General features: G+C 38.3%; 1 protein-coding gene across 1 annotated transcript in view; it reads right to left on the minus strand.

Annotated features, from left to right (window-relative positions):
- The window catches only part of DGKQ (diacylglycerol kinase theta), an 87,440-nt gene that overhangs the window by 36,575 nt on the left and 32,497 nt on the right, over window positions 1-18,368 (minus strand). Inside the window, exons 4-7 of the mRNA XM_038125571.1 lie at window positions 13,928-14,013; window positions 13,062-13,187; window positions 11,461-11,614; window positions 6,842-6,910 (exon numbers count right to left, since the gene is read on the minus strand). Of these exons, the coding sequence (XP_037981499.1) occupies window positions 6,842-6,910; window positions 11,461-11,614; window positions 13,062-13,187; window positions 13,928-14,013 (435 nt within the window). The remainder of the gene's footprint in view (window positions 1-6,841; window positions 6,911-11,460; window positions 11,615-13,061; window positions 13,188-13,927; window positions 14,014-18,368) is intronic.

The raw sequence follows: 18,368 nt of genomic DNA on the forward strand, positions 1-18,368 counted from the left end.
TGCAACTAAATTCTCATAGAGCAAGCATGTTTTGAGAGGTTTGAGGAACAAGTTAATATTACCAGTGCATTACATGTGTCCTTACTGCCTCTGGAAAGGAAACCAAGTTAATCAATCCAGACCAAAAAGGAGATTCCATTGAGATAGACCTTGTGTCCTCTACTGATCACATCTTTATGAAGACACCTGATGAGCTGCTGTTTTGCAGGCTCTTGCAGCTACTCCGCAGAGCTGATGATTTACAGCACACATAACTATTTATCACTGACAGAATATGCCCTTTTTATTGCAGTATTGGACTGAATGATTAACAGAAGTCCCCCATTGTACAGCACGTTACAGTCTGATCTCACAATAAATCTGTACACCTGCATTCATCATCAAGTAGTACAATCGCCAGAAGCTATCACTTGCAATTCTTGGAATGTTAAGTGAAAGACACATATACCACCTGTATTGCTTACACAACTGGTTAATCATGCAGCCTGTTAAAGCACATTGTAAAGGAGATATTGTTACATGCTGGAGCCTACTTCCATGCTTCCCTTACAGCCTGGAAGTACTTCGTAGTACAGAATAAAATACAAAGAGCCTTTTGCTCTCAAATAATATCAGCTTTTAGGTTCAATGAAGCACACTAGCAAATTGCTATTTACTACAGAAGCATTAAAAAGGAGAACTGAGAACTGGAACTGGAGGAAGAAAACTACCAAACCACCTCTAACTGATGACTGATTAAAAAGCAAGCAAGAATCCAGGCAGAAATGTGCATCACTGGGTATCTTCAATGCTATTGTGGCAGATTATGAGGGAAGGCTGCTTTTCTCTTTATGAAGAAAGACACTGGCTACGTGTCGCTTGACACTTGTCACTAAGTGACGCTTGACTAAGTGTCCTTAGCAAGGACACTTCAGTGCTAGCTTTCTTGAACCACCTGAAACTAATCCACCTACTTCTGCTTCAGCGTATGCTCTCCAAAAGCAGACACCACAGAACTAAAGGATTATCTAAATGATTAACTAGAGGATTATCACTTATGTGTGAAAGCAATCTTTTAAAAATGAGATTCCAACTCTCAAAGAAAAATCATGACACCTTAATTCTCATGATCTTTATTTCTTATTCTGCAATGTGACAGCTACGCTTGGACTTCTCTTCCAGTGTAGACTAGTCCACTTCTTAAGACTATTTCTTCATTATCAATTCCACTGGTAATGACAAAATGTGTGTGCAAGGACGTTCTCATTACATGACATGAAGACCTCATTGCACAGCAAAGCAGTCCCCAGTACAGCCCCCATCCTACTGCAAAGTCCTCCTAGTCTCTCTTGGGACAAAATTTGCTATGTTGACTGGTCTAGTGGCAGGTGTCCCTACCCATGTCAGGGGGATTGGGGCTAGATGATCTTTGAGGTCCCTTCTAACTCAAACCATTCTATGATTCTATTATGATATTCAAAACCTTTGTGAACGCGACAAACTGCTTTGACGGACCTTGTTTGAGCAGGAGGCTGTCTTAGATAATCTCTATACTGCCTCCAACCTCAGCCATGTTGTGACTCTTTGGAGAGAAGCATGTATAACAGATGATGTACAAAGAAAAAGAGACAGAAATAGAATAAATAAAATCACAGAATTACAAAATAGTTTGGGTTGTAAGTGGCCTTCAAGGATCATGGAGTACAAAAATCCTGACAGGGACATTTTTCAGTAGGTCAGGTTGCTCAGAGCCACACCCAACCTGGTATGATACATTGTGACTTTTCAATTCTTTTTGTTGATATGAAAAGTAGTATCACTGTGGATTTTCAGTTTTCCAATTATCATAGTGGTTGTGTCTGTTGTCAATTTCTTTTTAGACACAATATAAGGAAGATTTAAATACCATCAACTCTTACTTCTGAAGTACCCTTGAAACCCAACAACCATTGCATTGAGGCTACAGCACACATCAGAACGTGACCTATTCCTCTAAACTCTGCTGGATCTATGCCAGAATAAGTGGAATTCTTTTAGACACAGATTTCTGTCAGAGTGATCTCCATGGTAACTACAGCATAGACATATGTTAACCAAAAGACACACTGTGTCCTGGATGACCTTCTTTAGAGCTAACACAACTTGAGAAAATAAGTGAACACTGGTTTCTGACAGCACAGCTGATGTTCTGAGTATGAACTTTCATAACACTATCAAAATCTCTGCTGTTTTCTCTAGCAATCCAGGAAGTAGACAACCATCTGAGAATAAAAACATTCATCCAAGTTCTAGTACCTGTTTTCATTTGCTGTGCCTTTGTAGTCTGCTCTTATGAGATACTAGTTGGCCTAAGAGAATCCGTAGCAATTGTAACTGGAGAATATTTGATGAGCTCTCCATGTCTTAAGAACAGTCAAAGAACAGTCAGATTGACTCTCAAAATAAACTGGTTCACAAGAACAAGTTTAGATCTACAGACCAATAGTAATGCCCTAAGCTAAAGCCTATTTCTTAGATAAACAAACATAATGCTGCTAATCTGGTATCCATCACACAAAAAATGACCTCAACTCTATCACTGAAGAATCACATTTAATTTTGTCACTGTCCTCCTCACAGGGGACACTTACTGCAACCCAGCAAAAAACGGCTTGCTTGCACATGAGCTTCTGGAAGCACATTAACAAAAAACAAAACAAAACAAAAACAGCTACATATTGCAATTAGTCATCCAGAAATACATTTCTCCACTGAGGCAAGAGCACATCCAACACATGTCAGTTAAGGGTATTTTATGCCAGTCTGATTTGTCTAACTAGCCTTGGCAAGAAGCTCAACTATAACCACTTCTGAAATAAGGTAAAGCTCTTCCTTCCACCTGTTCCAATTTTTAACTATTAGAAAATGATCCAGCTACAGAAGTGAAGTCTACATACCCCTACTAAGTGTACATATATATATACACACATATAAGTAAGTAAGTAAATAAATAAATATATTAAAAATCCCTTGCTAATATGAAACAGATGCACTTATCAAATTGTGGTATTTAAAGGAGTTACTGCCTGTTTTGTAATACTGGCACTTCACTGCTAAATGTCTTTTATCTTTTCCTGTTGGATCAGAGTACACAGTATCAGGGCTTTCTCCTGAAAAACACCTAATTTTTTTTCTTAGCATGGGATACTGAGCTGAAAATAACCTATTATTTACACTTACCATTCCAACAGGAAAGTAACTACAAAGTGTTAACTTCTGTCATAATTTACCAAAGCATAGAATTTGATTTCAGAGGCTAAGATACCAAGTTTTCCTGGGAAAAGGATAAAACAGCATTGGATAAGTCCGAAGTTCATGTTCCCTTTGACTTCCAAATCCCCACAGACAGGACATGGCTTCTGAAAAGATTTACATGTGGCTTGTGACTGAGACAGGAAAATTACGTGGTCCTGAATCGTTTTGTCACTTAAGGAAGCTAAAGGCCCATAATGAGTGTATTTGTGAAAATTACTCTTAAAAGACTAAATTCTAGCAACATAGCTTACCAAGAACCACTCTTCCCAAAACAACCTGTGTTATTTACATGCTTTATGCTCTTCTTCTCTACTACTACTTCATGGAGTGGGGACTATCAAATTTTGGTTTATTTCAGTATTAGGATTCATAACCTACATGATGGCATTTATGTATGTAAGAATTATGTATTTTTTTCTTTTACTGCCCTTGAAGAGAGACTTTCAGAATCCCAGATTCCTTCCTCCCACCCTTCCTTCCCTTCCTTCTTTCTTTCTTTCCCTAGCTCTTTCTCTTCCAAGAGAGCCATTTGCAGGTGTTTGCCTTCTCTGAACTTGTCTTCTTGAGCAGCTGAAACTCCCCTAGTTTCAAGACAATTATGAAGCACAAATCTGTGTTAACACCTGTCCTCCCATTCTGGTAGCCACCTCTTAACCCTTCTTCTCTTAGTTTTTAGAGCCTTTCCAAGCATCTGCTGAGGAACATGTGACATGTTTAGTTATCTGTAAGCAGTTACAGAAGAACACAATGGCCCTTTTTATGAAAGCTTAAAGTTTTCTTAAGTATCTTCAGGGGAAAAATCCCTCCTCACATGCTGTCCTTGCTTCTTGTGGAAAACAGTTTGTTCTTGCTTGCAGAATTACAGTGGACGTCTCCTCTGCACTGTCAGCTGGTTTGGGACAAGACATAAGCAAACTCCAAGCCAAAGACTTGGGTCTATCTAATACAAAACCATTTCATCTCTTACTCAGCAGATGAACAGCAACCTGAGCAAGGCAAAATAGAGGCCGTGGAAGGACATGTTGTGAAACATCTGTTTGCTGACAGCACTGCAGCTCCCATTTCTCTGGTAGACAGATTCCTCTAACACCTCCTCCAGAATGGGTTTTTTTCATTGATGGCTGAATTTTGTCCTGCAGAAGATGGATGTATGCTGAATCAGACTGTTCACTCCAGCCAGTGAGTGCTGAGAGATTCCCAGAAGGCAGAGAGAATCCTTACCAAACCCACTTGTATGTCTGTTAAACCTATCAACTCAGAAACTGTGTGATTGCTTTCATGTTAATTTTATGCTTTTGGTTTCAGTATCTTGGTGGGCTAAATATAGCAGTTGATTTAACACATTTAAAGTACCAATATTAAGACTTAGATCTTCTAGCTTTACATTTCACTCAACAATCCCATTACAATAGCAAAGTAACAAAAATGAACATAGACTACTAATTCAAATCTTCTTCCAATACTAAACTACAGACTTGGTATCCTTTTCTACTGGCTTCTCTACTGTGGAAAAAGTGTGTCTTTCCACATCAACATTATTCAATTTGTTCTGACTTGTTTTCATTGTTTTTAGAAATACATACCCCTGAAACATAAAGAGTTGGAATTAAGAAAAACTAAATATTCTGGAATGTAATTGAGGTCAGAAACTCTTGAGGGAAAGCATGGCAATATCCCAAAAGACATGGCAGATGCACTGAGTCAACACACAGAAGCAGTGAGCAGCTTCTTCTTGACCCATGTTATACAAATGGTGTTATCCTGAGACAGGTGAAAGTGGTACAGCCCCCTACAACTGTGTCATTGACATGTTAAGTTCAGCCGCTTATGACTCCCACACACACAGAGAGGCACAACAACATGACAGCTGGCAGGTGAACCTCAAAAACTTTACCAGGTAGGTTATCAGAGATGCCATGTCCTGAGCTGACCCAAGGTCATCAATCCCATCATCTGGGGGTGGCACACACCAGGAGTCCACAGGGGAAGTTCTGTAGGACACCTCAGTGACCAAGGAGGTCGCACAGCTTGCAGGGATATATGAGATACACGTGAAAAGCACTCTGGGATGGTGCAAGGGTTGTTAGGGGAAACATTAGGAGAGGAATCAAAGTGAGAGATCAAAGCCATTTGGGGAAGAAGTAGTGTGGGACAAAAGAAGGATTAGGAAACAAAGGGAGCTGGTCATGTTTAAAGAAGTTGCTGATTGGTACTGCATGGCTGTGCCCTGGACCACATCACCACAGTCTGTCCTGTCTTACCAGTAAATGCTATTTCTGACTCTTTTTGTGAGTGTGGTTTTAGCTGAGCTTTCTAAATCATAGCGAAGTTACTGGACTCTACGCTCCAAAGTTTTGTGAAAATGCATTACAAGAAAGCAGTATTTTATGCCACTGTTCTTTTTAAAACACAACTGATGATACTTTATATGACCCTTGAAAATATACCATCTACTGCTGCCTTCTCCAGTCCAGAGATGGCCTGAACAAATGACATATTAAAATTTTTATCTTGCCCTGAATTTTCATATCTTTTTTCTTCTTTTGGAAAAGCTAAACTAAAGCTGAACTGGTGTCTACTAATGCTTCCAATGAATCCAGCTGAAATATCTGGATGCATAATTTGCTCTTTTTAACAGTCAAAAGGGAAATATGCTTAATTGTTGAAATGTAGGAGTCCTCGCACTCAAACACTTAAGTCACATAAAACGCTGGAAAAATCAAAGTTGTTTAGACAAACTGCAGTTAGAGCATTTTCCCACAATAAGGAAATATGGTGGCGGATCATAACTTAAAGACGCTCAGGAACTTAAGTGAAACAAGAGGATGCTTGAGATTTCTTCTATAACTGACTTAAATACTTATTGAGCTGATTTTTTAAAAATTCCAAATAGCACTTGCACAATTAGCCTCTTAATTTTGCAAGAACGTCAGGATAAAAAAAATTAGTATTTATTCATTTGAAATGTCCTTTTTTACAACAATCCATGTAGCATGTACCATATCCATAATATGGATATAGGGGTGTGAAGCTCTTAAATTGCAGTTTAACCTCATCTTCTAAAAAGCAAGAATTTGGTTGTTACCAACCCCAGAAAACTCTACATGCTTAAAAATTTAGCTGCATAAAAAGCAGCCAGTCCAGCTCACTCCTGTTTACTGCAACATGTCCAAGCCAAAAAAAAAATTCACCTGATGTCCTCAGCAACATTTGGATCCAGCGAACATAGAAGCAAAAGGCTCTGAAAAGACACTGCTGTCTGCCCTTTAAATTTGTATCTATGGATTATTAACACTATGTTTTCTTTCTTCAATTATCAAGTTGAGAGAAATTCTCTGTTTGTCAAGATAATGAACAGATTGCCACTTATGTCAACATACCAATGGAAAATACCAAGGAGATATTTGTAAGGCCCTGGATAAATGTGTTGGACCAAAACATTGTACCTGAAATTAAACCTAACATTAGAAAAATAACCATTTAATATTTTGTCATAAGGCAATACAAGTTAAGATTATATGAATAAAGAAGTGGGTGACTATTCATCCCTGACTAAAATTTTGCTTACTTGAATCAGTTGAAATTTGGATATCTTTTGTTGATCCTTGTGTTGACCCATCAACATCATCATCTTCATCTGTAAAAGAGAGACATTTTAAGAAAGGATTTTTGTTAATTAGAATGGAAGGCAGAAGGTGTTTGTCATTTAAGAACAGTTCCCATCAAACAAGCTAAAACAAAAGGAACCAGTCAGAAAAGCATACTTTCTTCTTCTACCTATTTTATGATAATAATTCATAGCATTAAAACAGCATTACAAAAACAAATCTGCATTGTCATGTAGCTACAGTGAAGGCATACGTGAGATCCTTATACTATTGGCTTTAATATTGCAACTACTGCATTTCATTCTTTTCTGAAGTCATGATGTTTGACTGTCACTGAAGTATGGATGTTTCCATTAAGTGTTAAATTACCAAACCAATCCAACCTTCCAGTCAGAAATAATGGTATTACAGAAGTAATTTCCACAACTGAAAAACAATGTTACTGACACCCAAAAAGAAAGAAACTGCTGCTCTCCAGAAGAGGACTCTGACAGTAGGCTCATCACTCTCACTAAAGCTAGGAGCTAACATGTCAGAAAATAATGCACCCCTGTAAAACCATACATAAAATATTTTTAAAAGATTGAAATAAATGCTGTGAACATTTTTCATTTGCTTCTGTGCAGAACATCCTCACTGTTTTCTTATTCCTGACACTCAGGGCCATACAAGACCAGTGCAAAGCCAAACATGATCAATTTTGCTTCTCTGAGGGTAGCAGTAGAGTGCAATGCAAGTGCTCCTCAAATAACGGTATTCACACTCACAACCACTGAAAATCCCAGTCAGTCCTGACAGGGATGCAGGCAAATCTCCCAAAAGATATAAGCCAGGGAACACTTTGTAAAAGCTATGCCTGGCAGCTGAGGGAGAAAGCAAGAAAACAAAGCACAAAGCAAGAAAGAAAATATAAAATAAAACAAGTAAAGGCAGATCTTTAGAGCAAGAGGTACTGGGCAAGTCAAAATCCTAAAGAAGCAGAACCTTCCAAGAAGCAGAATCATAGCATGTCAAGAAGGATACTAGGCAACAGTCCTAAACTTGACACCAGGTAACTCACTGAATATTTGGGTAATGCTTCAAGTGTCTACAAGAAGACAAACAATAATGCTTTTGAGTTGTGGCTTTTAAAATATAAAAAGAGTGTTGAGATATTTTCCCTGTTATAGCTGACAGAAAAACAGATCAAGTTTCAAACTGGAGAGAAATTTAGACAGGATGCTCTTGAAACACCTCGAAATAAGAGAAAGCTGAATGCCTTCTTGAACTTCATTCCCAATAATTAAGTTAAAAAAAAAAGGAAGTAGTAAATATAATAATAGGAAATTACTGCTCCTGATTGCTCCCAACCCTTTTCCTCCTCAGCTTAGATGAGAAGAAGCTGACTTCTTTTATTACACTTTCTCCCTCAGTCTGAATAGTAGGAAAATCTACATATCTACACCAACATCTTGAAACTATTCCAATGAAGTTCAATGACTTATTTGAAATTTGTTATGATCATTTGGAATAATTTGGAGTAAGGGACTCCACACTACTCTACCATTGCATCTCCTGGTAGCTCAAGAGTTTAAAAGAAGTCTCTTCCAACACAGAGATGTTTGCTGAATGTTGGTGATGAAGCTTAGCATTTACACTGAGGCAAAAGCTGCTTCAGACAAATGGTCCCCAGTAGGTCAGCAATGATGGCTGTGCTCATTCACTGCATGGCAGAAGTCATCTGGCCCTTCCCAACCACCAGCTTGGGATGAGCTATGCCTGCAGCCAGCAACTCATCCAGGAAACTGCCAACACTTCTTTGTACCTCAGACTAGTCTTTTCACAATCTTATGAGTGATGTGTTTTGTCAGCTGTGGCAACAAAGGAGCACCCTCTGTGCATGCCAGGTCAGGAGAACTTCTTAATGAGCCTGCCATCACACAGAAGTGCTAATTATCTTTCAACAAAGGAGTTCCTTGCTCCCCTGAAACATCCCTAACATGCACACAATCTTTACCAACATCTCCCACCCAGAGTCTATGCTTTTCTCCTGGAAAAGCAGCAGCATCTCCTGGGGCAGCCATCCCGAGCTGCTTCATTGTCAGAGGAGCATCAAATACATCCTAAGAGAGTGTTAGGGAGCTGCTGGATTCAGGGAGCTGCTGGATTCATGACACATCTTGGTAACTTTCAGCACACACCAGGAGCTAGTGGGGTTTTGTAAGAAAATGAAGGTCTGTTCTGTGAACATAGGTAACAAGAAGGACTAAAAGGCTAGAGCACTGAGCTTCCTCGACTCAGGATGATGTGAGAACTAGTTCAAAACAATTCTTAGTTCTGCCTTTGAGGAAGAACTGGGACTAAGAAAAAGAGCACATAGCAATGGTATCCAGTGCTTTTGGCGGTGACCTGCAGACACCTGATCGTCAGCAGATGACTGAGAATGGCAAACATCCAGCAACAGATCCTGAAGCAAGGCTCAACAGGATGTGGATGGTGTAAAAGGAGTCACGTGGAGACACTAGACTAGTACCTGAACATTCAGCATGTAGGTGCTAAACCAAGACGCATAAAAGCACTGTCAACTACGGAAATACAGAACAAAACACTTTATGCATAGCAGAGTGCACGGAAGGTAATGCACCACAAATATTACTCACCACACCTTGTGCTGAGCCACAGCTGTGGCCCGCTGACCATGAAAAAAAAAGGAAGATGTCAATTGCTGAGGCAGCTGTCAAGGTCACAGGTATGCAACAGATCTGCAGTAGGAGGAAAGGGGAGCATCCCCATGGCTCGGGCACTGCTCCCCTGGGTATCACCAGCCCTCCATCCAGAGAGGCTGCTGCCCATTGGATGATGGGGACCTAAGCCCAAGGGGCAGAAATTCTCATAGTCCACAGGAAAGAGAACCTGTGTTAGAAATGAGATTTTTCAGGGTGTTGCTATACCATACCTCTGTGACATGCAGGCTAAGGACTATAAAAATGCATTCTGGCTTTCCAAACAAGGTGATTTTTATTCAATTTGATTTTTCCCCTTCATATCACAATAAAGCACTGGAAATGGTCCAAATTAAGTTAGTGAATATTCCTCCATCCCTATGTATCTGCTTCTGACCAAAAGCTAATGGCTGCATTCTCTCAATTCAAAGGATCAGACAAACTTTTCCATTAAAGCAATGCAAAAAAACCATTCTTACTTTAAAAAACTGTGCCTATGTGTAATATGAAATAACACACTTAGCATGTAGCATAAGTCCTGAAATAAAAAACTTTTTCTTCCGTCTCTTAAAATATTGAAGGAAGAGACTAGAAGGTGTAGCTAAAATTGTGTAGCTTGGATTCTTCCACTTAAGGTGCTCCTTGTTCAATTTTATTAAGAGGTGATTTTAAAATAAAACAACGTGAAAGTCAAGTCTGACATATTAAAAGAACACACCACTGTTGAAGAGAGAAACTTAGTTAACATCAGAAAAGTCAAAACAAAGACTCTATTTTAAAGGTTTGTGATTAACTTCTCTTAGTTATAATAATCAAATTTATCACCACTTAAACCTTTGGGACACTTGTGAAACACCTAACAATAGAAGTGAATCAAAGTTCACAGTGAGTCCTGCTGCAAAATTAAGCTCATCCAGACTCTGTGTTTTGGTTACTACTTATGTTGGAAGCACTAGGAACGCCATGATTTTCAAGTGGGTGCTATACTACATCTTTTACCCCTAGCAAGCAAATTCATTAAAAAGAAAAAACACTCACTGAATAAAACCAATCCACAAGAGCAACCTAACTCCTCCTCTCTGCCTTTGCCAGGTCACTGGAGTGTGTCTGGGCTGCGTAGGCCTCGGGTCACACAATTCACGCAGTAGCAAGATTTCTGCTACAGCTTCTGCACAGACAACACACGGGTCTTGCTCATCATCAGCTCTCCTCACCAAAACTAAACCTGAGCTCAGAGCAGAAAGTCCAAGAGCAATCTGCCAGGCTGAGAAAAGAGCAGTTGCAAATATTTAACTTTCATGAGCTGTATTTTGCCTACCTTTTATTTCCTTTCCTATTCCGTTCAAGCACCAAAAGAAAGGTTTCATAGGTGGGTAATAATCAAAATACAAATGAAAAAATACTTCTATGTACCTCAGGCTTAAAAAAAATTCCTGTTCCTAAAGAGCTGTTAAACAAACATTCACTCTAGATGGCAGCAGAACATTACCCTGCCTAGACGTATGGTATTGTTTCAGCACAGAAACCTTAAAAAGCACAGATACCTAATCCAAGAGACAAATAAAAGTATCTGTACACGTGATAAAAGAAATAAGTGTTTCCAGCAATGATAGCACTCACACCAAATTTTTTTTTATTTTAAGTTTTCACTTTCTTTGTTTCAAGAATAGAGCACAAACTGCCCTGTACCAGCAAACAGAAGTTTCTGCATTTTGCACAGCATCCATTAAAAAAACTCTAACCTCTCCCAGAAATAGCAACAAGTTACAGTATTGCCACAAAAGCCAATAAAAATTAGCAATATTATACTTAATTGAATGATGACTCTAGGTTAAATACACTCATCAATTGGTTGCATTCAACTTTGAATTTTTTACCTGATTCTGTTTGCAAATTTTCTGATATCCGAAAACAATGCAATTTGCTGAAGTTGCGAGAAAACAACTGAACACAACTTGGAGGAAGAATCATATTCCTTAATCTTCCAAAGGTACATTCTGGTGGGACAATTACACAGCAAGCAGCATGAGCCTATAAACAACAGCATTAGTTAAGAACTTGTGATACACATTGGAAGTAAATTTATTCATAACTAACTATGACTGCAATTGTACCATTCAGGTTAGGAGTTATATAGACCTTTTGCAAATCACCTTCATTAAATGAATGGCAAATCTGCCACTCTAGATTTTTATTTGTTTAATTTAGGTTTTGTGTTACTAGTGATGGGGAATCTTAATATGTCAAGAAACTTTCAAGGATCACAAACCCGTTCTATTAAAAACGAAAGGTTTTTATACAGCTACATGGAAAAGTTTAAAGTTTTGGTCTCAATAGCTGATATTCCACTCTATGTGGATATTTATTGTGGGAAATGGAAAAGGTGCACAGGATATATTGAACAGCTTGAAAAGAGCAGTATCCTCTTATATAGCTGTGCCCACTTGCAGATTCTGAGGTAAGACTGTTTTCAGTTTTACTCCAAAAGGTGACTGGATAGTTTCTGCCTTTACACTGTTGGAAATCTTCAGCCTTTATTGAATACACATACCTTTGTATGTATGGCCACATGGCCACAGCATGTTATACATTTCTTAGACTTTTCTCAAATACAGTCCCCCCCACCTCAGAAATTATGTCTCAGATGCAAATAAAAACCCCACAATTAAAAAAAAACAAAACAAATAAAATCATTGAAATCATACCTGAAATACTGAATACCCTCTAGAGTTTTATTTAAAATCATTACTACATGGAGTACCTCATCTAGCCTTAAGTAGCAAATTAATGAGTTCTTACATATACTTTCAGTTCCCACCTCATCTGGTGCACTTTCACTTCCACCATATTTTAATATTTTAATAGGAAGAGGCATTAAGTGGATGGACTAGCACTACACACTGTTTATCTGTGTGTGAAAAGCTGTGGTTTCCAGAATTATTATTGAGGGGTACCATCAGCTTGCACGGGAAATAAACATGTGTCATGTGAATGGAAAAAACACAGAAGCTGATATTGACAGCTTAATTTTAAAAACCCCAACCACACAGGATAAGACCTATTCTATACTAAAATAACAGTAAACATATTAGAATGGTAAGTCTTTAACCTTGCAGAATTCATGGTTTGAAAGAAATTCTGATTTAACACAGAAAGTGCCTGCAGGCTACTAACCTATAGATCTTTAATGATTAGGCCCTGTTAAATTCCATTGGATTTACACAAAGCTTCACTTGACTTTGAGAGCTGTTCATTAAAACTACTATGAGGAAGATTCAAAAAAATCAGATTTCCCATCTAACACAGAAAAAATTATATATATTCAAATCAATAACTGTATAGATGAAGTGTATTTATAAAGCATATACAAAACACATTTATACAGTGTGCAAATAAATTTTATTTATCTCAAGTGTTCAAATAAACGCGTGCCCATATATATGTGGTTACCACAAATACATGCAGCAGCACAACATACCAGGATGCCACACCATTCACATCTCATGCCAGAGAGCACCTCAGAAGACCCACAGGTTTTTTTGCAAAATTCGCAACGAGCACTTGAAGAAAGGTTTCCCTCCCTCCAGTGGTGGTGGTAAGTATCCTGAGGGAACACATCACAACTTAGCATTACATGAATCAGATACACATGCATTTTCAATACAACTTTAAAATCAGTAATTCGAATAACTCTGAGGAAATAGCAACAGATACTAGGGCATTGAGTTTTTATCAAGATAAATACGAATCTTTAACAACCTAGCATTTCACTAAAAAAAGAAGTTTTATCAGACTATCAAAAATTTATCACCATGTTTTTCCTTCACAGTCCACTAAAAAAAATTCTTTAAAAAAAAAAAATCCGACAATGTCAATATTCTGTATCTACTGTGCTGTGAGAAGATAAGAAAATAGGCAGTTTTGCCTCAGTCAGACTGCAGGAAGCATGAGGATAAGAGAATGTTTGCCAGGGATGCAGCCAACAGCTCAACATACAGAAAAAAACCAACCAAAAAGGGTTCCATGCCAGCTTTAAAAAGGGTTCCATGCCAACTTTTGCAAAGAAACTTTCATATAAGATACCTAATTTTTTTTTTAAATTTGGAGATTGTACACATTCCACAGATTTTTCAGCAAGAGTTCAAAAGCATCATGAATATATCAGCATTTAAGTTCATCTCATTCTTTGTAGTATATTCTGAAGTCACATATGTCCTTTGCCTGCCAATAAGCAACTAAAGTGCTTTGATTACTGGCAACATGAGAAACTAAAGACCAAGACTGCTCCTTCTCTAGTCCATAAAACACACGACCACCTTCCCCTGCAGAGGTATCTGCACTTACATGGTCCAGGTGCCCATCCTGGTGACACTGCCGGCAATCACTGCAAGCAAACAGGATACAGTCTGTGTGCACATGTAGCTCACAAACTAAAAGCACAAAACCAAAAAAACTTTGTTAGGCTGGAAACCCCAGGGTTTTTCTGCATCTTCTTCTACTCTCCCTTCAATACTCCTCCACTACCCTTTTCACACCATACTTTTTCTCCTTCATGCTCTTTACATTCAGCAAAGGTAGACAATAAAGAAGTTCACCAGCATTGTTTTGCGTGTTCCTCCACTTCCTCTGTGTTAAAAAGATGCAGCAAATATAAAGGAAAGGCTGAGCTAATTTTGCTCATAAGCAGCACTTGTCGTATTTCCTCCACTTACAGCAAGTTAAATCTGTACAAATGCTCGGCTTTGTCTCGCAGTTTCACAGGAACTGCTGCCTACTCCAACATACCTGTGCCTGAAGGCCACTTTGATTCAATCACCACATATAAGGTAAATCACTATTTCATTGTCAAAAAAAAGAAATCTTTTTTTCAGAGCACCCTCCAAAATAAGGTTAACATTGCCTTCCAAACTATTGTAGGTACTTGTAGGTGGAAGAAGTTTGAGTGAACCCTGCAAATCTTTAGGCAAGTTCTGGTTTCAAAATGCCTTCATTACTTAAAAGCTGACTTGAAATACCAGATGTGAAAGAAAAGAATCTGCAGTTATGTTACAAAGTTATGAGTTACAAAATAAATATTCCCAAAACAATAACTAACAGATCTCAATACCTAGCTTCATCATTTCAAGAGTTAGGAGGGTTCTCTGTGGGCCTCAGAGATAGAGATGGATAAAAAGATCCTCCTGTAGCTGCTGTGTAAATACTCTGGGAAAGCATCTGACTTTTCATCAAGTAAATGAAAGCAAGAGACAAGCATCAAATTTTTCAAATACCTTTCAGTTCCAGTCAAACAAGTTATTTCTCCAAACATATCACAAAAATATGAGAACTGTAACCTGAAGATTGGAAGGTAGCAACTGCACACATTAGCACATTATCTGAAAGTATCTTGAAAACAATGCTATTAATTAGAGAATAATACCCAATTTGAAATCTCTTTTGGCTCTTCCAGAGCAGAATTAACATGGTGCTATTCTAACCTCAGAGAAGACATAATCTCCCATCACACCAAAGCAGACTCATGACTAAGTCAACCACAAACACACACAGCTCCCCATGTTCAGTGTCTTCACTGCACAAAAGAACTTCTCTCTGAGCTGTGGCACAGTCCCTCCTCCCCTCACATTTCTCCCTGTTCATAGATGTAACAGGAATATTTTCCATTTTTGCCAGTTCAACTAACCAGGCAAACCAGATGCTTGACCTGCAAACCATTGCAGCTTCCAGGAATTCACAAAAGCATTGGGGGTTTTGTTGTTGATTCTGCCAATACAGGGAGGCACTGCCCTTTGCTATACTTTGTAAGAACACAGAGGGCGTTTTACCCTTTGTTTAATTCACATCTGCTGCTTCTAGCACCAACTCTAGCCCAGAATTGGCAAGAAATATGTTCACATAAATGGTGGGAGTGTCCTAGGGAATTAATCCCTTAAGCTGACTATCCTAGTGTAGGAAAGAGGATGTTTTTGAACGTAAATATTAAATTACAGGTCCTACAAAAAGAAATTTCATCTTTATCAGCCATTCCATAATCTGCATAATTCTTTAACCCATAACAGAATGACAATCATCTGTTCCAGCTAGTTATGAAAGCTTTTTATGACTGCCAAAAAACCCAACCTGATTAATTTCAGATACATAAACTTGAGAGAAGAGCCTTTAAAATGTTAACTGCCTTCTTCTCCAGCAAATCTGCTGAACCTGCTCAATGATTATTAAGGAACTTTTGTAAAGAATTCAGCACCAAAAAAATGCTTGGCTTACTCCAATTTCTAGTTTTTACTTTCCATCCCTTCTTCCTGGAAATAAACTCTCACCATCATGAGTCCAGGATCAACTGACACCAGTGAAATCTGGTAGCAAAAATAGCTATCCAAAGCAATCAGTAACTGTCACCAGAATCTGGAGTCAATCTATTGTTATTTTTACCAATGACATGTATATATGTATTTCACTATGGATTAATACACATGGCACATGGCTCATTTCTGAGAACAGGTCTCCTACCGTGCACCCACAAGATTTATGTGGGTGAAACCTTTTACTTCCTTTCAAGAAAGTTTATTCCATTTTAATACATAAGCAGTGCAAATCAAGTGATTAAAATCACTTGAAAAAAGGGATTATTTTACAAGTACATTTAATGATGTCAATCATTTGTTTAGAGAAGGTAATTCCATCTAAACCCTCATTTTTATCTTAATTATGGTAGAGAGTCCAGGAAAAGGTCTTAATTTTAGTATCAGACATGAACATCATAAACAAGACTAGATTTGCAGTATTAAGCTAAGTCATTAGAGATAAAAAAAAAAGGAAGAAAGTTCAATATCTCCATCTGAATTAAAAGTTTGATAGCTTAAAACATTAGACTTCTAAAACAAATTCCACAAGCATTTTTGAAGAATAAAGGAAGGATCTTGTGCATTAGCAGAGAAACAAACTGTAGACTTACTGGTATTCAGAAAAAGGGCACTGAACAAGTCACACCACCAAAATAGTAAAAGTGTAAAATCCATGTGAGGAAAACAATTCAGAACCTTCAACAAACCATAAAAAAGTTCGGTGCATCTGTAATACCTAGCTACAACATGTGATTTCATGTGCTTCATGTTTACAAACACTTAAACAGAAACATCTGAAAAAAAAATTCCTTTGCACTTGTGTGCTGGATTTGGCTTGGGGTAGAGTTAATTTTCTTCACAGTGGCTAGAATGGGGCTGTGTTTTGGGTTTGTGCTGCACATGGGGCTGAAAATATAGAGGTGTTTTAGTTATTCTTGAGCAGGGCTTACACGGAGCCAAGGCCTTCCCTGCTTTTCGTACTACTACGCTGGGGAGGAAGTTGGGGAAGGTTGAGAGGAGACACAGCCAGGACAGGAGACCCAAACTGGCCAAAGGGACATTCCAGACCGTCTGACATCCTGCTCAGCATTTAAAGCTGGGCAGAAGAAGGAGGAAGGGAGAACATTTGGAGTGATGGCATTTGTCCTCCCAAGTCACTGTGAGGTGTGAGGGGGCCCTGCTGTCCTCCAGATGCAAAACACCGGCCCGCCCATGGGAAGCAGGGAATTACTTCTTCATTTTATTCTGCTTGTGTGTGGGGGAGTTTTGCTTTCCATATTATACTGTCTTCCAATTCTCTCTCTGATCGCCCTGTGGGGGGGGCAGGCAGCGAGTGGCTGTGTGTGCGGCTTGGCAGCTGGCTGGGAAAAACCACAACAAATGGACAGAATGTGAATGCAGTAGAACTAATAGAGTAAGAATATGAAAGCAAAATTTAGAAAGCTTTAACTAAATTGGATCACTAAACTAAAACTATTTGCCTCTAATAGTTAAGAGGGTATAACTAGTGACAACCACTTTCTTTTCAAATTTCTGTGTTTATCTAATGGCATACAGGTTCTGAGTCTTACTAAAACAGATCACTAGAAAATTCCCTGCACTATCTGTAGCTTACAGAACATCCTACCAAACCGTTCCGGTCACATGAGGACTATACTAAGTGACATATTCCCACTAGTCAGAATAACAGTTTGGCTCCATTATGCAACTCAACAGATAAAAGCAGAAACAGAAATACTGTGCCATTCTAAGTCTAAATGCCATGATCAAAGAGGATTGCTTCCCCTACACATACACACAGAAAAATAATATTTAATAAGACATTATCTTTAGCAAAACAGCGATTTTGGAAGCAACTCAATTCCCTGAAGAATTGATTTTTCATTCATTAGAATTTTTTTTAAACAGTTCAGATGTAATATTCCTATAAAACAGTAAATTCTATTTAACCTCATAACTCAACTGAACACCTAATAGACATTTAAGACAAGGGAGAATTGAAGAGCTGTCCTACATCAAAATTAGTCATGTACCCATGCCAACATGTATTTCAAATAAAAAATCTGGTATTTGGGTGATTTCTTTAATTACTGTTTTTTCAGAGAATCCATGTCAGAACACTCAGAGCAGTACTATTTTGACAAATAATATTTTCAAATATCTTTCCATTGAAGGTACCTCATCTTCATTGCAAGTAACAGATATCTGAGACTAGTAACACAGGAAATTCTACATGCTTTTCTAGAAATACGAATACCTGATGATTTTCTGTATCAAAAGTTTCCAGTGGAAACAGAAATAAATTACTGCAACAGGACAAGTCTTTCACCGTAACAGCTCCTCATTCTTTGCCCATCTCAGGCAGGGATTCATTGCACACTACCACAGACTGGCTCAAAGCAAATTGGCGGAAAGATGAAAAAGCATACAGGTTTGACAAAATTTGC

This window comes from Motacilla alba, chromosome Z (assembly GCF_015832195.1).
Source record: "Motacilla alba alba isolate MOTALB_02 chromosome Z, Motacilla_alba_V1.0_pri, whole genome shotgun sequence".
In the NCBI taxonomy this organism is placed as follows: Eukaryota; Metazoa; Chordata; class Aves; order Passeriformes; family Motacillidae; genus Motacilla; species Motacilla alba.